Here is a 25405-nt window from a genome sequence, read left to right as displayed (position 1 = left end):
AAAGGCAATAACCCCACAGAAAATTTCAGAGACGAGGAAATCCAAATGTTCAATAAACACAGGAAAGGATGCTCAACCTCATTAGTACAGAAATCCAAACTAAAGCAACAAAAAATGAGTGCTCGTCCCGTATCAGACTGGTAAAAGGAAAAAGCAGAAGCTATATAGCCCAATAGCAGTGATGCTGTCAGCACTTTCATTGCTGGTGGAACTGTGAACTGCTACAACTTTGGAAAGCAATCTTACGATGTCTATTAAAATGAAAAGAATATGCTTATCTCAACTCAGTAATCTTAATTCCTATGATCTGTCCCTTAGAAATAAAAAACTGTATTCAAAGAAATGCATTTAAGGATTTTTTTACACCGTCCCCCCCCCAGTTTTACTGAGAAATAATTAACATACATCACTGTAAGTTTAAGCATGATGGGTTTTTTTTTTTTAATTTATTTATTTATTTTTGGCTGCATTGGGTCTTTGTTGCTGCACGCGAGCTTTCTCTAGTTGTGGCGAGCAGGGGCTACTCTTTGTTGCGGTGCGCAGGCTTCTCATTGCGTTGGCTTCTCTTGTTGCGGAGCACAGGCTCTAGGCGCGCAGGCTTCAATAGTTGTGGCACGCAGGCTCAGTAGTTGTGGCTCACGGGCTCTAGAGCGCAGGCTCAGTAGTTGTGGCGCATGGGCTTAGCTTCTCCACGGCATGTGGGATCTTCCCGGACCAGGGCTCGAACCCGTGTCTCCTGCATTGGCAGGCGGATTCCCAACCACTGTGCCACCAGGGAAGCCCTAAGCATGATGGTTTGATTTGCAGGTAATGTGAAGCGATTACCACAACAGCTCCAGCTTAAATCCATCTCTCATATAGATACAATAAAAAGAAAGAAAAAAGGCAAAAAATTTCTCCTCGTGATGAGAACTCATAAGATGTACTCTCTTATCAACTTCCCTATATATCATACAGCAGGGTTAGCTGTAGTCATCAAGTTGTACATTACATCCCAATTATTTATCCTATAACTGGAAATTTGTACCTTTTGACCACCTTCCTCCAAGTCCCCCTCCCCTCCCCTTAAGGATCTTTACTGCAGCATTGTTAGAAGTGGCAAACAAGTAAACAAAAATAACACAAACATCAATATGGGCACCATTACATGAATTGTATATTCATGCTGCGGGATATTATGCAGCCGTTTTTGTTAAAGTGTCAGAAATATGCCCACTGATCTCCAGAGATGTCTTTAGTGTATTGCTAAAAAGCACTGTGCTTTTTAGAAAATATGTATAGTACGATGCAGTTTTTCTTTAAAAACTTTTTTTGAAGACACAACTTCGGAATTCCCTGGCGGTGCAGTGGTTAGGACTCTGGGCTTTCACTGCTATGGCCCCAGGGTTCAATTCCTGGTGGGGGAATTAAGATCCCCGCAAGCCACCTGTGCAGCTTGGGGGGTGGGTCTGGGGAAGACACAACTTGTTTACACACCCACTCATTCAACAAATATTCATTGACTGTCTACCTCGTGCTGGGAATACAGCAGTAAAGAAAACCGATAAATATCCCTTCTCTCATGGAGCTGACATTCTAAATGATGGAGACAAGAGAATTGAGAAAAAGTGGAGATGTTAAATAGGCGGGTGTGATATAAATGGAAGAATCGGGGGTAGGGATAAAAAAAATTGGGAATCCTCCGCATATATGGTGGCATTTAAAGTCATTAAGACTGGATGATTTTTGTAAAGTTTGTGCGTATTCGTACAAGCTCGGAGAAAGTGTGGAAGGATGCACTGAGAGACTAGAGAGAAAGACCTAAGGTCAAATCTCAGCCGTTAGTCTCTTGGAGGTTTACCCTGCCTCTCAAAGCCTGTCTGTAACATGGGAAGAATAACACAGCTATCCAAATGGCTCCACCACCGCCACCTCTTGGTTTAGAAAAGCTGCCACGCAGGTGTAATCTCCAATACAGAAACGTAGCATCTCGAAAGCCCAGGCTGAAGCTAGGCGGGGAGGCGTTGCCACCGCTGCCATTTTCAGTTAGGGCAGGTGGCGACTTCCGGTCGCCATCTTGAGTGACAGCAGAGGCGGAGCTCCGACTAACATGTTCCTTAAGAGCCGGGCTCCGAGGGCACCTCCCCGAGAGCGACTGAACGCTAACCCTGGCAGGCGGAGGCGGACAGTCGCAGCCCCGCCCCCGGCTTTGGGCTCCACCTCTCGGCCCCACTTCTGCCGGGCGAGGCGCAGTAGGCGTCGCTGCCGTAAATCGGGCGGGCGATTTGCCGCATCACGGAAGATGGCGGCCGCGGCGGTGAACGGGGTGGCGGGAGCCTCGAGCTCGGGGCCTGCGGCGGCCTCGGGCGCAGTCCTGCAGGCCGCGGCCGGCATGTACGAGCAACTCAAGGGCGAATGGAACCGTAAAAGCCCCAATCTTAGCAAGTGCGGGGAAGAGCTCGGCCGTCTCAAGGTAGGGATCGGCCGGGGGTGCTTCGAGGGGTCCAGACCCAGCCGAGTTCCGGGCGCGGGGGGAGGCCGCAGCGCCGACACGACTAGGACGGGCTGGGTGATCCAATAGGGTGAAGGATTCGGAACAGCCAAAGTGCGGGCTTGGAGGAATGAAGACGTGAGAGGGGCCTGGAATGGACCAAATGCGGCCCCACGGTGGGGGGAGACGGAAAGAGTGTTTCTGGCACAGAGGAGTGAGAAGTTAAAATTTTGGTGCTTGGAGACCTAGCTGGCTGGAGTGGCAGGATGGGGCTGTCAGAGTTTTTCTGATGGAGGGTTCTGGACGACACCAAGTGGGGAATGAGGACTGGACAGGGTGATGGAAGAAGGAGGCTGAGATGACGGGGTTCGTGGTTAGGATCAGGTCAAGTTAGGGTCTGAGAAATCTGGGGCTTAGGGATGCGTCTGTGGGGCGAGGGGCCCAGCCAAGTTGTGAGGGCAAGACTGAACTTAGGAAATATATTTTCACAGTAGAGGACCAGAATGGGGCTCGGGTTGCTTCAGGCCAGGTGTGTTTGGGAGAGAGTACAAATACAGTGGGCTGGACCAAGTTGCTGAGGGGGGGTGTATCTGATAAGGGAAGAGGTTAGCCCCCTTTCCTCCCTGGTGTAGATGGAGCGGGGTAGCTGGGCCCAGCCCACCAAAGTATGGGAAAAGATTGCCGAAGAATTGAAGGTGCTAGTGTCTCCCCACCCCTTGATTCCATTGGGTCAGGCATGGAGCGGCTTTACTGTTTCTCGAGTGGATCTGTTAATACTTGTAATATGAGGTCGTCGTAAATGAGCCCTCGTCATGTTCCCCGGCCCTGATCACTGACCCCTTTAATACTCATAGCAACCTTATGAGTCAGGGATGATGATTAGCTCCATTTTCTAGGAGGGAAAACCAAGACCCAGAAAAAGGCAAGTAATCTGTTCTTGAAGTCCCATCTTCTTCCCTTCCTTCCCCTGCCCTCCTCGTCAGCTGGTTCTGTTGGAGCTCAACTTCCTGCCAACCACAGGGACCAAACTGACCAAACAGCAGCTCATTCTGGCCCGTGAGTGTCACTGGGGTTGGTGGGGTGGGGCTGGGGGTTGTGGGCTGTGGTCATGGCAGGAATGGCGGCAGTGGTGGTCAGAGTCGGACCACAGTCACCTCCTGAGAGCTTCCCCTGTTACCCACAGGTGACATACTGGAGATAGGCGCCCAGTGGAGTATCCTACGCAAGGACATCCCCTCCTTCGAGCGGTACATGGCCCAGCTCAAATGCTATTACTTCGATTACAAGTGAGGATGGGCCCTGCCCCTAATTTGGTGTGTGTGTGTGTGTGTGTGTGTGTGTGTGTGTGTGTGTGCGGGGTTGTTACTTGGCAGCTTTTTATCCTTGTTGCTCTAGCCACTTGAGACATCTTCCTTCACTTTGGAATTACCCCTTTGCATAGCTGTGCCGCCAGAAGCCTCAGGGTTAGGGGTTGGCCTGGAGGTCCTGAGTCTGGGATTATACCATCCAGTCTCTGTTGCGCTCCAGTCTGTCTCCCCCTTCACATTCCCACTCTAAATTTCCACTCCCCAATGTAGCCACTATCCCCTTCTACCTGCCTTGGCTCCAGCCTTGTCCCCTCAGATTCATCCCCCCATGGTAGCCAGTAGGTCCTTTGTGACACTAAAATTTGACCATGTTTATCATCAGCTTAGAACCGTCCTGGCTCCCCATAGCCTTCAGGTTTCAGACCAAGCTCTTTCCTGTGGCCTCCAATGCTGTATCAGCCCTGACCCGTCTGTCTGTGTCTCCCCATCCCAGCCCTGTCTCTCCCACTGGACTGTGAGTCTTCTATAAGCAGAAGGGTCTTAGTCACTGCTGTGTCCCAGCACTGCCTAGCATGGAGCCGGGCCCAGAGCAGGGACTCACTGGCTGTGTGTTGAATATGAAACTGAATGGCTTCATAACTGAATGGGGCTTGCATGGACTAATGATTAAGAATTTGACATCAGAAGCCAGACGAACCTGAGTTTGAAACTAATTTTGCCGCTTCCTGATTATATCGTCCTGGGCAAATGACTTTACTTCCCTAATCCTCAGTTTCCCCCCAAAACTGAGGGTGATGATTCTTAATATCATAATCATAATTAAGACTTATATAGTATTTATTTGGGCCAGATACTGTTCTAATCACTACCTGTATTAAATCATTTAATAACTTAACACACCTCTATCAGATGGGTACTGTGGTGATACCCATTTTACAGTTGGGGAAACTGAGGCTAAGTCACTTTACTGGTGTGAGATCACTTTCTAGGGCCCATATGATTGTGACTTCTTCATGTCTCTTTGGGCCTTAGTTTCATCTGAAAACCCAGGACCCGATACCCCTCCAAGGAGAGAGCACTGGGCAGTCAGGGTCCCTGAAGCCTGGAGTGGGGGGCTTGTTCGGTACCTAAGCCCTCCTTACCTTGGTGTCCCACCCTGGTCCACAGGGAGCAGCTCCCAGAGTCAGCCTACATGCACCAGCTCTTGGGCCTCAACCTTCTCTTCCTGCTGTCCCAGAACCGGGTGGCTGAGTTCCACACAGAGTTGGAGCGGCTGCCTGCCAAGGACATCCAGACCAATGTATACATCAAGCATCCGGTGTCCCTCGAGCAAGTGAGGCTGAGGAAGGGGGAGGGGAGGGCCTGGCTAAAGGGAGTGGTACAGGGACAGACATTCGGGAGGGTTTCCTCCCAAATGAGAGGGTTCACCCGTCTTTCAGCCTATGGACTCCTTTGTCCAACAGATATTGAGCCCCAGCCCTGTACCAGGCACTGTGGTTGGTTTTCAGACTCAACAGTGAACAAAACAGTTAGAATCTCGATTTTGTGAGGATGACATTCAGGTGAGGAAGTGGACAATAAACAAAAAGATTAAATAACCTGTATATGATCTGTCAGATGTGAAATGCTGTGGAGAAAAATAAAGCAGGAAGGAGGGTGGAGGGGCAGGGGTAGAGTGGTCAGGGAATGCCTTGCTGAAAAGATGAAACTTGAGAAATACTTTAAAGGGGTGAAGAACCCAACCACGTGGTCATCTGGGGGGAAAATGGTCCAGGTAGAGGGAGCAGCCAGTCCAAGGGTCCCAAGGCAGAAACATGCCTGGTGTGTTTGAGGGGCAGCAAAGAGGACAGTTTCTGGAACAAGGTGAGCAGAATCAAGGAAGAGCTGTAGTACCTAAGGTTAAGAAGTAGTTCTTAGAGCTGAGGTTTCATGGGAGGATTTCGCTGTGGGGAGAGGATGGGAGAGAGGGCCTTTATGGCAGGGGCAGCACAGCTTGGGCAAAGATGTAGAGGAATGAGCTTGGGGTGGCTCCAGCTCTGTCTCCCTCCTGGAAAATAGATAATTAGATACTAACCAAGGGCAGGCTTGGAGAGAGAGAGAGAGAGAGAGAGAGAGAGAGAGAGAGAGTGTGTGTGAAAACCAGGGAGGGCTTCCGGGAAGAGTAGGACCCAGTCTGCATGGGGAATAGGTGACTGTATTGTAGAGAGTGTTCTAGTAGAGTGTGGATTATGGAGGCACTGGGAGTATGGTGAGGCCTCAGCGGGTAGGCCCCTGTGCTGCCTCTTCCTCACCCTCTCTTCTTCCTCACCCCTGTCCTCTACAGTACCTGATGGAGGGCAGCTACAACAAGGTGTTCCTGGCCAAAGGCAACATCCCTGCTGAGAGCTATACCTTCTTCATCGATATCTTGCTTGACACTATCAGGTGTGTGGGGGGCCAGGGTCGTGTGGAGTTTAGAAAGAGCCTGGACTCTGGAGTCAGACAGCTCTGTGTTTAAATCTCATTCTGGCCACTTGTGATCTGGGGAAGCTGGGCACATCATTTCTCCTTTTCTGTGAACTGGAACTGGTCATGAGATGGGGGTAAGAGCCCTCATCTCACTATGGGCTGTGTATGTGTGTGCCTGTGGACATCAGACCCTGAGTATGGACTTGGCACCCAGACAGCACTCAGCAGACAGAGACCCTGCTGCCTCTCATGGAAGTGCTCCACGAGTCATAATGGCTTCACCTCAGAGTGTGGGCCCAGGAGTCCCAGAGGTCTGAGTGTGGACCCTACTGTGGCCCTAGCTTTGCAACTCTAGTCAAGCTACTCTCCCCTGAGCCTTGATTGGTTGAACAGGGCAGGTAACACATTCCAGCCATCAGTGCTGAACTGAAGGGTCTGGCCTGAGAGGACAGGGCCTAGAGAGTTGTCTGTGCTCAGTAATGAGAATCTCGTCTTCCCCCAGGGATGAGATTGCTGGGTGCATCGAGAAGGCCTATGAAAAAATCCTCTTCACTGAGGCCACCCGGATCCTCTTCTTCAACACACCCAAAAAGATGACAGACTACGCCAAGAAGGTGGCTGGGGTGGAGGGCAGGGGACCACGGGGCCAGCGAGCCAAGGGGTGCACTCACTGACAGCAGGGTGGGGTGGCCTGGAGGGACACTGGAGCAAGGCTGCCCGGGTTTAAATCCAGCTGCGTGACCTCAGGCAAGTTGCCGAACTCCTCCGAACTTCAATTTCCCTACGTGTAGAAAGGGGCTAGAGTTTAATATGTGGGATGAGCTTAGCCCAGCACCTGGCTCCAGGTGCAGGTGGGGGCTTAGCATATGTTGGTTGCTGGGCTTATCAGAACTCCTTGGAGGTTGCAGCTTTTCCCCACAAGACTTTGCTTCGTTTGGTCTGGGGTATTTGTGTGGGAGCAGTGCCCCTGGAGACGCTGATGCATGGGGTGCAGTAGCCCTGGTGACTGAGGAGGGTCAAGATCAGACTGGAAGAGGTGAAATTGAACTCGAGTGATTGTGACAGCTGATACTTAGTGATCGTTTACTCTGGTCCAAACACTGTTGGGAGACAGTTTCTCCAAACATGGAGAAACGGAGGCACAGAGAGGTGAAGTTACTTGCCTAGGGTTGTGCAAGGTAGAGTAGGGTTGGTGAGGAAAGCGAGCCAGGGCCCACATGGGTAAGGGGAGGGTGCCTGTGTGATCACCCCACCCATCTCTCATCTCTCCCTTCTTGCAGCGAGGGTGGGTCCTGGGCCTCAACAACTACTACAGCTTTGCCAGCCAGCAGCAGAAGCCGGAAGATACCACCATCCCCTCCACGGAGCTGGCCAAGCAGGTCATCGAGTATGCCCGGCAGCTGGAGATGATCGTCTGAGCCCACCAGGCACTGGGGTGGAGCAGAGCTTGCATTGTTTAAGGCAGTTGCAGTGCAGGGTTTCCCCCAATAAAGGTGGATTGACATTTTCTCTCTTAGGCCCTTGTCTCCCCGAGTGGAATGGTAGGGACATAAGTTCTTATCTCTGAAGAACTTGGAGGTTTGGGGGCCCTAGGAGGTCTGAGGTAACCCTGGGCCAGCCTCTGTCCAGTGGCCATTGCTCAAGGTCTTAAACACAGATGTCCACTGTGGGGGCCCAGTGGCACAGCGGGGAGAGCACAGGCCCCAGGTAGAGGGACTGTTGCAGCCAGCTGTGGACACACAGAAAGGCCAGACCAACGTACCAGAGTGTTTCAGTGAAGGGGGCGAAGTGTCCTGATTTTGAAAAATGTTTGCAATGAATTAAACCAGTTTTTTAAAATGACATGCTGAATGGACCTCTGTGGAACAAAAGGCATGGGCCTTGGCATGGGCTTGCCTTGGTTCCCGCTCTTCTGAGCCAGTGCTGTGACCTATGACCTCCTGCACCTCCCAGCCTGTTTCCTGCCTTGAAGTCCTCAAGAAGGTGTTTAAGGCAGAGTCCAAATCTGGCTGAGCCATTTGTGGTTTGTGGGACTTTCAAGAAAGTCTTCTAGAGTCGGTTTCCCCAGCTGCAGAGAGGGAATGATCATTCCTGCTTTCCAGAATGATTTGCACTGAACCCCTGAGCTTGGCACCAGATCGGCTTGGAAATGGGGCTGATGGTATTAAGGGGAATGTGAACATCTCACCCCTGGGTGCATCAGTCCGCATGCTGGATGAATGGAACCTCCCTTATTGCTAGTCTGGGTCCAGCCTCCTGTTGCCAGGATGTGGTGCTTTCATGGAGACCTCTGCCCCGCCCCACCCCTTCAACCCTTAGCCAGTGACTGACAGGCATCTAGGCATCTGGATGGTTATTTTATTGTCAAGGAGGGGAAGGCAGAGGGCATTGAGCAGACTGCACTCAGTTGGACTGGGTAGCCTGCAAGTCGTAGTGCTCCAGCCCAGCTACCAGGGAGCCGGCCAGCTTGATGGTGGTGACCCAGGGTGGCTCACTCAGGTGGTTGGTGGGTGTGCTTAGCCTAGGGAGAAGGTAGAATCTTCAGGACCTGGGTATGTGGCCAGGCCCTTACCCCTTCTAGGCTCCACTTTCTCCATCTGTATAAGGGACCATGTCTGAATATCGCAAAGGTAGTTTAGGGCCGGGCTGTATCCACTTAAACTTAGTAGGAAAGGGGGCTGAGGGTTGGTGATAGTAGTTCTCCCAACTCCCCCTTCAGGTCCCAGCTGAGCCCCAGAGGTACCAGGGAAGAGGGTCTCCCAGTTGTTCAGGTTCCTCAGGAGCCAGGGTCAGACAGACCCTGATGACCAGATCCTGAGATTTAGGGGTGAAGGAGAGGTAACTGCAGGATGCAGTGTCTCCCCTGAATCTACGGAATCAGGAGTAACCTCTGCAGCACAAGGACTGGGATATCAGTGCCCTCTGGCGGTCAAAGTCTTGGGTCCGTCGGGAGAAGGTGCCAAAGGCTGGAGGGGTAAGGAGTCTGGGGGGCTAGGCCTGGGGCTTCCTTTGGAGGCCTGCATTTATACCCGTTTGGTTCCAGAAGACCATCATCTCCCATCCCATCCCTGAAGAGCCTAGGATGTGGTCCTTGATGTCACCAGGGACAGGGTCAATGCAGTGAATAGGGTCAGGCCAGCTGGGACCAGTTTTCCCTCCCTGATGGCTCCAGAGAGTAATAAGAGGGCCAAGGGTCACGTTGGAGGTCTGGATACTAAGGAGCGGGGCCAAGGTGTTCTCTGTCAGGGATCAGCATGATATCAAGGCTCCTCTTGGTTCTGAAGGGTTGGAGCTCAGCTGGGTTTGAGATGCAGCCAAGGGGAGGGTCTAGGGTCAGCTGGGGTCAGGACGCCAAAGGGTTGAATGGGGCACTCCAGGAAAGTCGGGTTCAGGACTTGGAAGGGTATAACTCCCCTCCCTACTCCCCGACCTCCCCTCACCAGGCAGACACGTTGCGTGGCAGGCGGCGATGACGTGGCTGGTGGCGGCAGTAACACTTGAAGGGACAAGACTTAAGCACCTGGAAGGGTGGCCAGTGGCGCGTGGCGCCCGAGTTAACCGTCCCCGCTGGAGGAGCCCCGCTGCCACCACCCCCTCCACCACCGCTGTCAGTCACAGTAGCTGCAGTACATTCGCGAGGACCATCTCCAGGCGCGCCATCCTCACGCGGAGCGGCCCGGGCTGCGCGGGGACCCCTGTTCCGGCGCGTGCGGACCTTGACGGGCGCGGGCGCAGGTGGCGATGGCTCAGCCACGGTGGGAGCTGGAGCCGGGGATGAGGCCGGGCCTGGGGCCCGGTCAGCGGCCAAGGCGATGGGCAGAGCGGGAGCCGGGGCGGGAGCCACGGCCGACTCCAAGTGGCCAGGGCTTGGGGTGGGCGGGAGCACTACGGGCAGCCGCGTTGGCTGGAGTACTGGCGGCTGCGGCGCGGGAGGCGGCGTGGGTGGTGGCGTGGGCGGCGGCGGCGGCGCTGGCGGCGGCGGCAGCAACTCCTGCGGGCTGGGAGGCCCGGGGCGCGCAGTCTCGCCGTTGGTGGGCGCCGGGAAGATGAACACAGGCGGCGCCAGCAAGGCGGGTGCGGGCCTCCGGGGCCTGGGAGCAGGATGCATCCGCCCTGCCGGAGGCGGCGGGGAGCCCCTGGGCCCTGAGAGCGCGACTGCGCGCCGTCGGGGCGCCCCGACGCCTCCGCCAGCTCCACTGAAGCGAAATTGACGTTCAGGGCCATCAGGGGGGCTCACCCAGTCAAATTTGGGCTTCGAGCCTGCAAAGGTGGTGTAGGATGGAGGAGTAAGGGTCCGGGCGTGGGACGCAGGCGCCGAGGGTGGTCCAGAACACCCCTCGCCGTCTCCATCACCGGCCTCTGCCTCATGAGTTCCCCGAGGGACCTCGCCCGAGGGGCGAGAGGCCCCAGGAGCCAGGGGTCCCTGCTTCAGGACCTCAGCGTAGGAGATGGCGCCCGAGGCGGCGGAGAAGAGTCCTCCTCCGCCGCCGCCCCCGAGAGAGGCTTTGGCCGCTAAGGAACTCGACGCTGCCGCAGGGGACAGCTGGGGCCCCGACTTGAAGGTGACTTTACACAACAGGCTCAGGCCGGGCTCGGAGGCCACAGGCCGGGCCATTTCGCCCTCGCCTGCTTGGGGAGGTGCCCCTCTGCCGGTCATCTGACCCTCGCTACCGTGCCTGGCCTGGCTTTCTGTAGGGGTTGCGGCGGACGTGGCCAGAGCAGGAGTGCTTCTGCGTTCTGGGGGCTGCGGGTCGGAAGGTGTCGGTAGTGGCGGCTCCAAGGGCGGCGGAGTCGGGGATGGGGCCCTCGGGACAGGGTCGGGGTCCTCTCCGGTTAGTCGCCGGGGCGGCGGCGGCAGCGGGCGGAGGTTGGGAGGGTCGCCCTGGCTGCGATGGCTCGCCTCCAGCAGACCGCGGATCCGGGGCACCGAAGTGCCTGTGGGTTTTCGCCACTTAGACGGCGCGGGCAGCAGGGTCCCCACGGGGGGCGGGGGTGGTGTGGAGACCGCGGCCGCAGTCGCCTCCTCTGAAGGGGGCGTCACTGGCGAGGGCAGTTCTAAGGTCAGGGGCAGGGGTGAGGGTGAGGCCTGGGGCTCTGGGGGTACCAGGAGGCCCGGGGACGCGGAGCTGCCAGGGAACCAGACGCCCAGCCCGCGAGCCAGGCGCATGGCCGGGGAGGAGGGGGTCCCCTTGGGCTCCAACAGTGATGTCCGGCGGGAGTCGGAGGACGGGTCCAAGGCCTGCTCTTTTCGGGAGCCCCCGCCCGCGGACGACTCCGACTGCACGTTCCCCATTTCTGACGGAGGTCAGGGACTGTGGTCAGAAAAACTTCCGCCAGTCAATCTGCCAGGGTTGTGGGAACCCCACGAGGCTGGCTGTACTTTGTCCTATCCGTCAGCGCCAACCCCGCCCTTGTCCTCCAAGATCCACTCAGGCACTAGTCTCTCCCCGCATTCCTGTTCCGTGACTCTTGATGTTCACATCTTTTTCCCCGTGGCCCCATACAGTTGCTGTTCAGATACTTAGTCCTCCATCCTCCTAGTGTACTAAGGTTGGGTCCCTGTCTCCCTGGCTGGTCCCTCATATCACATCCCTACACTTTGACCACGTCTGAGGTCTCTAAGCTCCAAGACACAGGTCTTGCCCGCTTTCCTGTCAGTCACTCAGGCCATATCACTCATGATGGTTGTGCTCTGTAGCCTATAAGGCCTACAAAGAGTTCAAGCTTTTCTCCCTGGACTCTAACTAGGCTCCAGAGGCCCAGGCCCCGCCCCCGCCCTGTGGTCCCGCCCCGATTGTCAGAGAATCTGGCCTTCACAACACCCCCCGCCCCAGGTCTGGCCCCGCCTCCGCTTAACAAATTCCCGGTATTCTTGTCAGGCTAACCGCTCAGTCACCACCTCTAACCCTCAGATCTCTCTCTCTGTGTTGATCATTTGGTCCTGCCCTCTTCCCAGGCTTTAGTCCTAAATTTCTTTTCCCGCTCCTGGTCTAGCTGCAGGCCTCACTCTCAGGCCCCACCCCTTTACCCAAGCTCCGTCCTGGCTACTCCTCCGCTCAGAGGATCCCACTCACCGACTCCTCCAGCTGACCAAAGTTCAGACCGCGGCCCCCTGGGCCCAGGGCAGGGCGGGGAACGGCCGTAGCAGAAAATAACCGAAAAGAACGGGGTTGCGGGTGAAGGCAAGTGGGCGAGACTGCGAGGGCGGACCCCGAGATCTAGGCCACGCCCCCGGGCTCGAGGCCACGCCCTCCGTGAGCCAGCTTGGGCACGGCCCCTTACGAACCCGGTTTTCCCTTTGAAATACTCGGGAGTCTTCTTCCCCGCCCCCAAGCCTTGTAGTCCTAGGCCCCACCCCTATAGAACGTTTTAAGCCCCTCCCCTTTATAATGCCCCGCCCCTCTCCGTTAGTCTCTCTCCCGAAGCCCCGCCCATTACAAACACTGCTACGTAGCTCCTCCCTTTTGGAGCTCTCCGTCGTCCAGCCCCTAAAGACAATTTACTTATAAGCTCCGCCCCCTTAGGACTTGGAAACCTCTCTTCCCTAGACCCTCTCCTTGCTCGGGCCCGCCCAGAAGGTCCTTCCTCCGTGGACCCGCCCCTTTCTTGACGCACGCGCTTGTCCGCGCCTTCGGCGTCCTCACCCTCTCCTTCCCCCTCTCCTTCCCCCAGGTCCTCCGACCCCGCCTCCTTGCAAATGCTCCCTTCTTGCCCCACCCCTTTTCGAACCTAGCCAGGCACCCAGCCCCTCCCATTTAGAACACAAAACGTAGACCCTCGCCTCTTTAGAGCCTTGAGACCAGGCTCCGTCCCGGACCCCTTCCTCATATCCTCAGGGACCAATGGCGCGGATGGGTGGGAAAGTAGGGGATCCTCTCTGGATCCTGAGAAAATGCGGGCTGGGGGGCTGTTCGCAGGAGCCAGTGCCGGGCTCTAGGACCCAGCGGGCAAGTGCGCCTGCCTCGCGCTTACCCCTCCCCCAAGCCGCCCCCTCCCCCCCACCCATCTTTCAGGTTCCCCCTCCCTCCCCCCTCGCCCCGGCTCCCGGTGCCCGTCTCTAGCGCCGCCGGAGCCAGCGAGGGAGCCGGAGCGAACAGGAGGAGGAGGAGGAGGAGGAGGAGGCCACGTCGCCACCGCTCGGAGCCCGGCCGGAGCCTCCCAGGCAGGTGCAGAGGGGGGCGAGGGGGCGGGGGCTGACAGACCGCCTGTCACGGTGAGGGGGCAGACAGCACCGCGCTGCGCCTCCTGCCCACCGGGGCGCCCCCCCGGACCCTGGCTGGGAGGACAAGGGGGTGGGGGCCCCCAAACTGCGCGGCGGCCATTTGGGGTACCAATGTCCATTTGGGGGGCCTGGACTTCCTCGGAGGACGCCCCATTCATAAATTTCCGTACTGGACCCTCACCGTTGGGGAACTCAGGGGACCACTCCCCCCGGGAAACAGATGTGTGGGGAGCGTAGGGCATCCAGAAAGCCCGGCGTCCCATCCCAGTAGGCCCTGGTGCGGGGGGGACCCCTGCCCTCTTTCTCTGCTTCACCTGTTGTCGGGGGAGGCGGGCGGACAAAGGAAGCAGCGTCACGTGACTGCTCATTCACAAAATCCCATCCCATTGAGAAAAGGGGGCTGGGGGCGCTGCGGCCGCCCCTTCCCCTCCCCAAGGGCTGGGGAAACCCGGCAGCCTGCAGGTGGGGGAAGGGGCTAGACCTCGTTGCTGGGGTCCCTAAGGCTGGGGCGCCAAGGTCCCTGCGCTCGGCGGTAGTGAGGGGTTGGACGCTGATCCCGATTACTGGGCGGAGGGCTACGTCCCTTGAGCTGGGGGGCGGGGTAAGATGGTTCTGAAAGATGCTGGGGCGGGGAGGGAGAGGAGGAGGGATCAATTCCCTCCGCCCCCCACCCCCCGCAATCTCTGCCCCTTGCCTTTCCTCGGCAGGGGCCTGAGAGAGCAGGCTTGATTTTTGTGAATGAAATGCTCTCTGGATGTGTCTCGGTCGCCCGTTTCTGGCTTCCTCTGCCTCCATCTCCCTTTCGGCCTGTCTCTGGCCATTTCTGGTTCTCTCCCTGCTCCCTGCCCATCTCCCGTTGCTGGGTGACTCAGTGAGCTTTGCATCCGGTCTCATTCATAAATCCGGGAAGGGGTGGGGGGGAAGAGAGCCTGGGTTTCTCACCCAGCCAGTGGCCTGGGCGGCAGGGTGCGGAGGCAGTGTAGGGGGGACTGGAGCTGAGTTGATGGGCTCTAAGAAAATACATATGCGCAGGCACCCAGCTGTGAGGGGGACGATGGGTGGGGCCGTGGGTACGTGCTGAGGGAGGAGAAGGAGACAGGGTTGATAGGGGATGAGCAGGAGGAGGAAGGGAAGTGGAAGAGCAAAGCTATGGGGGTGAGGATGGGAAAGATGGGGAAAGGGAGGAAAGGTGGGTATGGAGAAAAAAGGTAGATATGGAGAAGAAGGTAGGCATGGGAGAAAAGAGATGGCAAGAGGAAGAAAGAAGCCATGCTGGAAGAAGGTGGGCATAAGAGAGGTGACGGGTATGGGGAGACAGTGGGCCTAGGGGAGGAGGTGGGTGTGGAAGGTAAGGTGAGTAGGGGTGGCTAAGGGTGCAGCAGATCCAGCTGTGAGGGATGAAGAGCAGAGATGAGGGTTGGGGGAACACTGAATTGGAGAGCAGGATTGACGCTCACTGACCCTGTTGTCCCTGTCCCCCCACCTCCTCCAGGTACATGGTTCGGGTCCGAGCCGTGGTGATGGCCCGAGATGACTCCAGTGGGGGCTGGCTGCCTGTGGGGGGCGGGGGCCTCAGCCAGGTGAGCGTATGTCGGGTCCGAGGGGCCAGGCCCGAGGGGGGGGCCCGCCAGGGGCACTACGTCATCCACGGGGAGCGCCTCCGGGACCAGAAAGTGAGCCACCCTGGGGCGTGGGGGTAGGGTGAGGGTGTGGGGAAGTAGGGGAATGGGACTGGGGATGTAGAGGTGAGGTCAGGTCATCTCGCAGCACCGGGGTGTGGGATGGAGTTGGAAGCATATCTGTCCTCTGTCTGAGAGTGGGGAGTTTGGGGACTATTGGGGGTATTAAGCAGGTCCTGTCCACTGCCGTTGCCTGCTGGACTGTCACAGCAGCCTCGCACTGGTCTCTTTGCCCTTCTGCTGCTCCCTCCCCCAACCTCAGTCTGTTCAAAAGGGGCTGGGCTAACACCTGACTCAGATCCTATCCCTCCTCGGCTCGGAACCCTCCCCGTGGCTCCATCTTGCTCAGAGATTCTCACCACGAGGATTTTACACCACTGGCCCCTGTCTGCCCTAAGTGTATGGAGGCATTTGGTGGGGGGACCGTCTGGAAGTGTCCAGTAGGGTTTACAATCCTAATGTGGGTTCAGCAGGAATGTTCTGGGCTGTCTGGCCTGAAATGGAAAGAGAATGTTGACGTTGCAGCTGGGGGTGTAGTAGAAAGGTTTGGATCGTTTGAAAAGGCTTGGAGTAAGGGCTGAATTTCAGAGCAAGGATCGGAAGGAACAATGTAGGGGGGTTTGAAATGGTGTGAAAGAATATAGTGTTGTTGGGCAAAAAGATGAGGGAACTTCTAGGGTGTTGACCAGCATCTGAGGGGAAATATGTGGGAGTTTGTTAAGAATTTGGGGATAATATTTGGGGAACTTATTGGGGCATCAGAAGGGGATTAACAATAACATTTTGAGATGCTCAGTAAAATTTGGGGAGTATGATTGAGTCACATGGGGGATATTGGCTCTCAGAAAGAGGTTGACTCATTTTTTGAGGCATTCAATAAAATTTGGGATTCCTGTTGAGATATGGGGCGGGGGGTGGTTAGGAAAATGTAGGGGTCAAGGGGTTTGGGGGAAATATTGGAGTATCAGAGGTGTGCTCAGTAAAGTTGGGGAGTGGTATTGGGGTGTTGATCAGGGTTCAAGGGTACACCTAGGGTTGAGAAATGAGGTTTGTGGGATGCTCTGGTATAGAGTCTGGGGAAGTCACAGGCATGGCTGGAAGGGGGGATATCTGACCTGGCCCCTTCCTGCCCCCCTCAGACCACCTTGGAGTGTACCCTGCGGCCAGGCTTGGTTTACAACAAGGTGAACCCCATCTTCCATCACTGGAGCCTGGGTGACTGCAAGTTTGGGCTGACGTTTCAGAGTCCGGCAGAGGCTGACGAGTTCCAGAAGAGCCTGCTGGCAGCACTGGCTGCACTGGGTCGAGGTGAGTGGCGCAGGTGGTGGGCATCGGTGGTGGTGGCGGGGGCTGGGGTGGAGGGTGGGAGAAGCCGGGGCCCAGGGAACTCACTCTCTGCCTTTCTCCCCGCCCCAGGCTCGCTCACCCCCTCCTCCTCCTCCTCCTCTTCCTCCTCCCCTTCCCAGGATACCGCAGACACTCCCTGCCCTCTGACGGTGAGTCTCCAGGATGCAGCTCTGCTGGGAGGGCAGGGGTTTCTTTCTATGCTACAAACATTCTTGAGCACCTACTGTGTATCCAGCACCATGCCACGTGCTGGGCACACGAATTGGGGCCCAAACAATAGTGTCAATTTTGATCCCAGTTATTCTAGTTTTTCTGTTCTATCCTGATTTATATGTTCATTCAAGGGTATTTATTGAACACCTTGAATAAGAAGTGTTTTAAGCACTGGGGATACATCAGTGAACAAAACAAAGTCCCTTTCCTCGAGGAGCTTCTATTCTAGTGTGGAAAGGCAGAAAAAATATTAAGGTACACTATAAAAATGAGTAAATATTAAAGGTAAATGGATGAACAAATTAATGGGAAATCCATCCTTCTCAAGGGTACAAACCTTGGAGTCATCCTTGCCTCCTCTCCTCTTTTACGCCCCTCATCTAATCTGTCAGCAAATATTGGCTCCACTTTCTTTCTTTCTTTTTTAAGTTGGCCGCACTGTATGGCATGTGGGATCTTAGTTCCCAGACTGGGGATTGAACCCAGGCCCTGGCAGTGAAAGCGCTGAGTCCTAACCACTGGATTTCCAGGGAATTCCCTGGTTCCACTTTCAAAATGATCGGAATGTGCCTCCAACCTGGTTACTGTTCAACCTCATCTCCCCACTGGACCATCTCATCAACTGCCCCCTCCCCACCATCTCCTTTCCCCACACACAGCCAGAGGGACCCTATTGACATCTAAGTCAAATCATGGATATCTCCCACTTACAACCCTACCCAGGCTCCATCTCACTCGTGGTAAAGGACAAAGTCCTCACAGTGGCACATAAGATCCCACACAATCTGGCCTCCTATTACTCTCCCTCATGCTCACTTGGCTCCAGCCACACTGGCCTCCTACTGGTACTCCAAAAGGGCAGGCACATTCCTGTCTCAGCGCCTTTGCACTCGCCGTTCCTCTGTCTTAGAACACTCTTCCCCAAATTTCCACATGGCTTATTCCCTTATTTCCTTCAGGGCTTTACACACACGTCACCTTAGTGAGGCCCTCCCTGAGTAACCTGTTTAAAATCTCCCAATGCTCCTTATCCTACTCTTTATCCCCATCTTCTAAGATATTTTTCGTATTTCCTCTCCCAATAGACAGTTTTCTTATCAATGACTTTACTGTCCATCTCTCATGCTAGCATGTCAGCTCCAGGAGGGCAAGGATCTTTTGTTGCTTTCTTGCTGCATCTTCAATGCTTAAAACAGTGCCTGGTAGACAGTAAGTGTTCAGTAAATATGTGTTGAATAAATTGATTGAATGAATAAATGCACATAATGTCGGATTCGATTTGGCACTTGCTGGGGTACAGTGGGAGTTGCTCGAGAACACTTGGAAGAACAAAACTGGTTCCCTGGGCAGAAAAGGGAGATTCCCAGGGTAATGGGAGATGCAGGTGGGTCTACAAAGTCACACAGACAGGTCCCACTTATTGAGCACTTACTCAGGAAAGATGCTGTGCTCTCCATGCTCCATCTCACACCCTCCCGATGGCCTTTGTGAGCCTGGCATGTCGTGGGTGCTCAATGAATGTTTATTGAAGATAGGAATCGGATGAGGTGGGAATTATTCCCAAGTTACAGAAAGGAAACCAAGGGTCTGAGAAGCTCCTAAAGGACAGAGCTTGGTTTGGGTGGGAAGGAACACATTCCAGGTGGATGGAACTGCCCCAGTAAAGGTGTGGTGGTGGGAAGGAGGCAGGAAGGCAGCTGACAGCCAAGGGAGAGGGCTTCTGAGAAGGGAGGTTGGTTTGATGTTCTGTAGGTTGGTGAGCTGAGCAGATAAGAAGAGAAAGTCAAATAATAATAACCATTTCCAGCTCTTCCTGTACTTCAGGCATGTTTATGCCCTTTACAGTGGGTCCTAACTACATCGTTACGAATAGACAATATTATGATCCCCATTTTACAGAAGAGGAAACTGAGGCTCAAAGAGCTGAGCTCACTTGCCGGAGGTCACACAACCAGTCAGTGGCAGAGCCGGGGCTTGAACCCAGGCCTGTCTGGCCGCAGAGCCCTCGCTCACAATGGGAGGGGGTCTATGTAAGGGCATCGGCTGTGCCAGGGGTCCCGGCTCTGAGGCCGCCAATCTCCCCCAGTCCCACGTGGACAGCGACTCCTCCTCCAGTCACAGCCACCAGGAGACGCCTCCCACCGCAGCGGCGGCCCCCATCGTCACCGTGGAGTCAGCTTCTGGCTTCGGGCCGGCCACGCCCCCCCAGCGCCGCCGCTCGTCAGCTCAGGTGCGACCTCCGACCCCCGGTGAAATAAGGCCGGGCGCTGGGGTCCCGAAAGTGGGCGAGAACTGAGGCCGCAGAGGGGCAAGAAACCACAGATTCTAAGGGATGGCTGACCCGACTTATGGCGGGGGAGCTTAGGCCTGGGTTCCTCGGAAGGTTGGGTGAGGGCTTCCTGCGTCTCCTGCGCTCTTGGAGACTGGAAAGTTCTGAATTCCACCGAGGTTTAGGGGACGACTCGGACAATGACTATATTAGGAAGTTGGTGGTACTCGTGGAAGGAGTCCTTTAGTGCTTAATTCACGAGGGGTAGGGCTCAGTATCCAAGGGGTAAAAGGGACCTGGGGACCAGACTCCTGCGTCCTGAAGGAGGAGACGGCTGGGGTCCAGGAGTCTTGAATCTGAGAGTAGAGGGGGCTGGGTACTGGGACCCCGGATCTTGAGAGAGGGCAGGACTGACAGCCTGGACCACTGAGTCCTTAAGGTGTGGGTTTGGTGCCCGGAGTCTTCTGTCGGTCCCTAGATGTCCTCTGTCCCTGGGAGGGGAGTGGGCTGAGGACTTACAAGTCTGAGTACCGGACCCAGGCAGTCAGGATACCAGGGCAGGATCCTAGGATGAATGACGCCTGTGGCTGGGTCTGTGGATTCTCGGGTCTTCTAAGGCCGGGATGGATTGTGGTGGGATGTGGGGCATCACAGACCCCGCTAACTTCTTCTCCTTTGTCTTCGTCCCGCAGAGCTACCCTCCGCTCCTACCGTTCACGGGGATTCCGGAGCCTTCAGAGCCCCTGGCCGGGACAGGGGGGCTGGGCTGGGGCGGCCGCGGCTATGAGGATTACCGGCGAGCTGGGCCACCCGCACCCCTCGCCCTATCCACCTGCGTCGTGCGCTTCGCCAAGACCGGCGCGTTGAGGGGCGCAGCCCTGGGGCCCCCCACAGCCCTGCCCGCCCCTCTCACCGAGGCTGCGCCTCCAGCACCCCCGGTTCGCCCACCCCCGGGCCCCAGCCCGGCCCCTGCACCTACCAAGGCCTCCCCGGAGGCGGAGGAGGCGGCGCGCTGCGTGCACTGCCGCGCGCTCTTCCGCCGTCGCGCTGACGGGCGTGGCGGCCGCTGCGCCGAGGCCCCGGACCCGGGTCGCCGGCTGGTGCGCCGTCTCAGCTGCCTGTGGTGCGCCGAGAGCTTGCTCTACCACTGCCTGTCGGATGCCGAAGGCGACTTCTCGGACCCGTGCGCCTGCGAGCCGGGCCACCCGCGCCCCGCCGCGCGCTGGGCCGCGCTGGCCGCACTCTCCCTCGCCGTGCCCTGCCTCTGCTGCTACGCGCCCCTGCGCGCATGCCACTGGGTCGCAGCGCGATGCGGCTGCGCAGGCTGCGGGGGTCGCCACGAGGAGGCGGCGCGGTGAGGACGGCCTGGTGGGTCCGGTAGCCGGACCGAGGACCCAAAATTGAGGGTCCAGGACCCCGGACTCCGTTCGGACCCCAAACCCAAACCTAGACACACCCGGAACTTGGAGCTTGAGTTTGGATTGAGAGACCCCAGACCTGGAACCTGGACCCCAAATGTAGGACTGAGAGACCCCAGAACCAGCTTCATTGGGATGTCTGTCCAAGAGGTCCCAGGCATCCTGAGTTCTGGCGTCCCCGTTCTCCATCCCCACTCCGCCCCGCTCTGGCCTAGACTGAGCAGATTCCAGGGATGCCCAGACTCTTCACCTCAGGCAGGCAGGGGAGCACACGGATCCCTGAGAATCGGGCTCTGAATCCTGACTCACTGTTCAAATTACCAATCTAGACCCAGTCATGCCTGGCACCATGAACCCTCAAATTACAACCCCAGAATTAGGAGTTGCCGGTACCTGACCCTGCCTGTATACAATTACTCCCAGATCTTGAGACCCTAAGACCCAGAATCACCCTCAAATCGTTCCTGAATGCTCACCTGAAACTCGGAGCACCTGTATCTGAGATGTTCTTGTAGCCCCAGGACTTCTTAGATACCGAATCCTCTTAAGATACTCTGAGACCTTGGATGTGCTCAAACGGATGTTCTCTGACCCAAATGACTTGGGAGACCCATCTCAGAGCCCCCCTCCCCACACGCACACTGCCCAAGATCCAGAATTAAGACTCCAAGATGCTCTGTGAGCCAGGAATCAAAGAAGTCTGTAGACCACCAACACCAAGCCTGTGTTCCCAGGAGCTTTCCACTTCATATGGAGGACTCTGAGATGCCTAGTCCCGCAGGTGTAAGACTGGAGGCAACCAACACCTCAGGGCCCAACACATTGGTCCCAACCCCTCAGATAGCCCTCTTCCAATCCTCCTTGGACTTGCATTTCAAGCCCCAGAATGTCCTGGAATCTTTGGCTTCTTCGTACCCACAAATTCCCCAAGCCACTAAAGGCTGGGAGCCCAGCTCCCACAAGATGGGATGTTCATGGCAACTCAGACCTCTGACCCCTTGCCCCTGAGTGACCCCAAGGTGCTTTAGGAGCACTAGATCCAAGACCCCAAGGTGCCATTGACCCCCAAATTCAGCACTCAAGCCTACACAATATTGGGATCGTCCCTGACCCAAGACCTTGGTCCCTCCATACCAGAGACAAATCTGAGGCTCCCTGGGACCCTAGCACCTTCAGTTCCCAGATTTCTTTGGACCCAAACCTCTCTAGCCTGATATTTCCCAGGCCCAGCTTGTGCATCCCCTGAGACCTGCTGCCCGTTGAATCCTGCCATCCATACGCCCCTGAAACCCCAAGTTCCCAGACACTGGAATTCTAGTCCCAAGGGCTCCAGCCCAAGCTCTCAGTATCCCACAGAACTACCCCTTTACCCTAAGGGGAAAAAAACATTTTGAGGTAATGTTCCTGGATTCCAGGACCACCCAAGAGCACCCCTGCTCCCATCTCTAGGACCCAGCATTAATGTAGATGATTGTGCAAGCTGTTCATGAAGCAGAGGCACACAGCCAAGGTGGCGAGTGGGGCTGGCCATGCTGTGCCCTCAGAGGAAGGTGGGCATTGCACAAAGGCAACTAGATATGGCTCTATTGGCACAAAGGCCACACACACACACACACACACACACACACACACACACACACACGCCAGCCTTGCAGACTCTCTTCCAAGCCCAACTTTGAGTCCTAGCCCTAGTCCAAGCCTTTTATGATCTGCCCCTCTGTTAACTCCTTCTCTTCCATCTCAGAGTTGGGGGTTGTTTCGGAAAGTTTGAAAGCGTGGTTCATGGCCCATTGAGAGTCCTCTTCTGGGGAAGGGGGATTCCAAGGTCACTTTCCCCTGAGTGGAATGGGACTTCTAGTGTACCACAGATCTGATGGCCTCCTGCATGGGGGGGGCGGGTATCACGGTCTTGGAGCAACACAATCTCAATGTTGTACGGGCTTGGGACCTGCATCTGGTCCCGAGCACCTTGAAATGTGCACTTACCTTTCCTCATTACCCAGACTTGGATAGCCTTGTGGGGGTTCAAGGGATAGGTCAAGGGGGCCAGAGGGGTGGATCCTCCTGTCACTTCCTTTAAATTATTAACTATTTATTATATCCGGAACCTGTGAGATTCAGCTCTCTCAAGCAGACCCTGGGATGGGTGAGAGAAAAGGGGGGTGTCCCTCCCATCCCCACTCTGCCCAGCTCTCATCACTGTCAGACCCACCAGAGCTGAGGGCGGAGGGACTGGAGGCTGGGGCAGCCTGGGTCCCCATCCCCCTCTCTGTGCCTCGGTCTCCTCCCTTCCGTGGTGGGCGGGGGGAAGCTCCATTCTTAACCTACCTCGTTTTGGGGAGGGGTGGGACGGGGGACCAGAGTGCTGTAAGGTGCTGCGGGATCTGCGGATGAAGTGGGGGGCTGGGGGACGGTTCCCTGGCTCCCACCTCCCAGCACCGCCTCTCCCAGGTCTCCCAGTCCTGCTCCCTGCTGATACCCACCTCTGATCCATGATTACTCTTCATCACCCCTAGATCAGGGGTGCATGGAGGGATGACCCTGGGAGCCAGGAAGACCTCAGACCCTGGAGCCCCCAGGCCCAATTTCCCAGCTGCTTGCCCCTCAGATTGGATGCTTGGCCCCCATACTCGGGAGAGGCACCCCGACATTTATCTTCCTGATCTTGATTCTAAGCCAGTCTGTGACCTCAATGTTGTTATCAGGGCAGGCTGAAGTAGTGGGGGATGATGCGGGCCGAAGACCCAGCCTTGTCATCGGGGAAGGGGGCATGAGATATCGGCTCCAAGAAATGTCTGTGACAAAGTCTCAGCCTGTGTTCTTTATTTGCATTGATGCACCCCATCCATTCACCTTCCTGAACCACCAGACCAGTCCCCTACCCAAATCCTCCTTTCCCCTTCCCATCCTTTAGTCCCAAGCAGATCCTCCAGCTGAATTTATACCTCCAGTCACTCTACATTTATTGGACACCCTTTTTATTGGCGCTGGGGATAAGGCAGTGAACAGAACAGACAAAAATTGGGGAATTCCCTGGCGGTCCAGTGGTTAGGACTCCACATCACTTTCACTGCCAAGGGTGCAGTTTCAATCCCTGGTTGGGAAACTAAGATCCCTCAAGCCACGAGGCCAGAACAGACAAAATCCTTTCCCACAAGGAACTTATGAGCCGTATAGTGAAGGAGACAACATGTTAGAAATGATACATACTATAAAGAAAAAATAAAGTGGAGATGGGGGATACAGGCAGTTGTAGCTGGGGTGGTCAGGGAGTCCCCACTAAGGAGCTGGCGTTTGAATAAAGCCCTGAAGGAGGTGAGGGAGTCTTGTGGATGTCTGCGGGAAAAGCACTCCAGGTAAAGGGGACAGTTGTGCGAGGCCCTGAGGGAGAAGCATGCCTGGTAAGTCTGAGGGACATCAAGGGAGCTGGACGGGGTGGGGGGGAAGCAAGTAGGAGGGTGCTTAGGAGATGAAGGCTGAAAGGTGACAGGGAGGATCTGTGGGGCCTTGCAAGCTACTGCATGGACTTTTCTGCTCACCCGGAGTGAGGTGGAGCTACAGGAAGGCTCCAAGCATGGGAGGGATGTAACCTGACTCAGGTATTCATAGGTTCCCATTTGCTGCCTGTGGGGGACAGATACTGGGGAGGAGGGGCCATGGAGACATGGTGAAGGCTGCTGGGATGGTCCAGGGGGGACAGTGGTGCACAGGACGAGGGTGAGATCAGTGGAGGCGGGGAGAAGTGGGCAAGATACTGGATCTGTTTTGAAGGTCAAGTTCACCAATTTAGATATGGAGTACACTATAAAGAGTAGAGTCAAGGTTATGACGCCAAGGCTTTGGCCTGATCAATTTTTAGTATTTTATTAAGGTCAACAAATGCCCCCTGAGTACCCAGCCTTGGGGTACGCAGGACTATGGAGGAACCAGATTAAGGGTAGGCTCTGCCCTGGAGAAACAGGTTCTGGCCCTTTTCTTCCCTGAGGCTCTACTCCCAGTTCACTCCCACTCCCAGTAGAACTACAGAAACTACAGGAGACCAGGATAGAGTCGGGAAGAGAGTAAACCTGGAACAATAATTTTAACAACAGCTACAAAAACAAGAGCAGTAATAACAATAGTAATAGGTTAAGTGGTTAAAAGCACGGACTTTGGAATCAGATCTGAATTTGGAGTCCTGGCACCACCATGCATTCTCTCTGTGATTCATCCTCTCTGCATCAGTTTTCTCTTCCATAAAATAGAGATAAGATACTTAGCCCAGCAGCACACACGAAATGCTTAATATATGTTAGCCATTTTTAATAGAGTACCCCGTAGATGTCTGCTAAGCACTGATCCTCACAAACAACTGTAAAATGTAGGCGTTATTACCCTCATTACACAGATGTGAAGAAATTTGGCAGGAACACAATGGTGGTGAATGGTGGAGTCAAATCCTAACCTTTGCCTGCAGACAAGATTGCACTCCTAGGGTGCAATCTCTTAATCACCATAATATATTGCACCTGCTCCCTCTCTCCAAGCCTCAGGGGGGCAGAGGGGTGAAGGTCCAACGGACTAACTCGGTTTTGTGTGTGTGTGTGTGTGTGTGTGTGTGTGTGTGTGTGTGTAGCTGGGATTCCTGGGTCCCTGACAGAATTCCAACTCTAAGTAGGAAAGGAGGGAAAGAGTTTCTGGACTTGGAGAGGAGTTGGGAGAACAACACTTGGTCAAAGTTGCTTTAAAAGCAGAGGGCATTTGAGGGAGGCTGACGAAAAGGAAGCCGAAGTTGCTTCTACGTCGCAGCAGTAGCGACATCGCTGGTCTGTCGCGACAGCCGGGATTCAGAACGCCCGCTGGGGGTTTCCAGTGTCCTGACTGCTTACCCGAAGGGCGGCGCTCTACCGCTCGGCTCTGGAGGCGAGCCCGGGGGCGGGTTCTGCCTCCTTCTGCACCAATTGAAATGACGAAGGCCCTTAGCAAGAAGAGGCTGATTGGTCAGTTACGGGGGGTGGGGGTGCACGCCATTCCTGGGGCGGAGCTTCCCACT

The 25405-nt window shown here is 55.7% G+C and overlaps 3 protein-coding genes across 4 annotated transcripts; 2 read left to right on the top strand and 1 right to left on the bottom strand.

Moving 5' to 3' along the window:
* Positions 1-2074: 2074 nt before the first annotated feature.
* On the top strand, positions 2075-7734 carry PSMD8 (proteasome 26S subunit, non-ATPase 8). The gene is made up of 7 exons (XM_022585753.3): positions 2075-2452; positions 3454-3526; positions 3654-3756; positions 4945-5110; positions 6101-6201; positions 6728-6839; positions 7506-7734. Exons 1-7 carry the CDS (start codon positions 2090-2092, stop codon positions 7641-7643), a joined length of 1056 nt encoding a protein of 351 aa, XP_022441461.1. The 5' UTR covers positions 2075-2089; the 3' UTR covers positions 7644-7734.
* GGN (gametogenetin) lies at positions 7591-13249 on the bottom strand. 2 transcript variants are annotated; one of them, XM_022585752.3, is made up of 3 exons: positions 12300-13249; positions 9666-11537; positions 7591-8746 (listed from the first exon to the last, which is right to left on the bottom strand). In XM_022585752.3, exons 2-3 carry the CDS (start codon positions 11516-11518, stop codon positions 8629-8631), a joined length of 1971 nt encoding a protein of 656 aa, XP_022441460.2. In that variant the 5' UTR covers positions 11519-11537; positions 12300-13249; the 3' UTR covers positions 7591-8628. The 2 variants fall into 2 exon arrangements, with proteins under 2 accessions (XP_022441460.2, XP_089759020.1); XM_089902894.1 differs by having other exon boundaries at positions 9666-13249.
* A 1313-nt stretch (positions 13250-14562) lies between these two features.
* On the top strand, positions 14563-25401 carry SPRED3 (sprouty related EVH1 domain containing 3). Its single transcript, XM_089902915.1, has 5 exons — positions 14563-14729; positions 14940-15120; positions 16266-16622; positions 18773-18916; positions 19648-25401. Exons 1-5 carry the CDS (start codon positions 14662-14664, stop codon positions 20311-20313), a joined length of 1416 nt encoding a protein of 471 aa, XP_089759041.1. The 5' UTR covers positions 14563-14661; the 3' UTR covers positions 20314-25401.
* Positions 25402-25405: the final 4 nt, after the last annotated feature.

This window comes from Delphinapterus leucas, chromosome 20 (genome assembly GCF_059928025.1).
Source record: "Delphinapterus leucas isolate spDelLeu-1000000601 "Yukka" chromosome 20, BTC_Dleu_Yukka2, whole genome shotgun sequence".
Lineage (NCBI taxonomy): Eukaryota > Metazoa > Chordata > Mammalia > Artiodactyla > Monodontidae > Delphinapterus > Delphinapterus leucas.
Note: the sequence above shows the minus strand (reverse complement) of the source record. Positions and strands in the feature narration are given on the sequence as shown.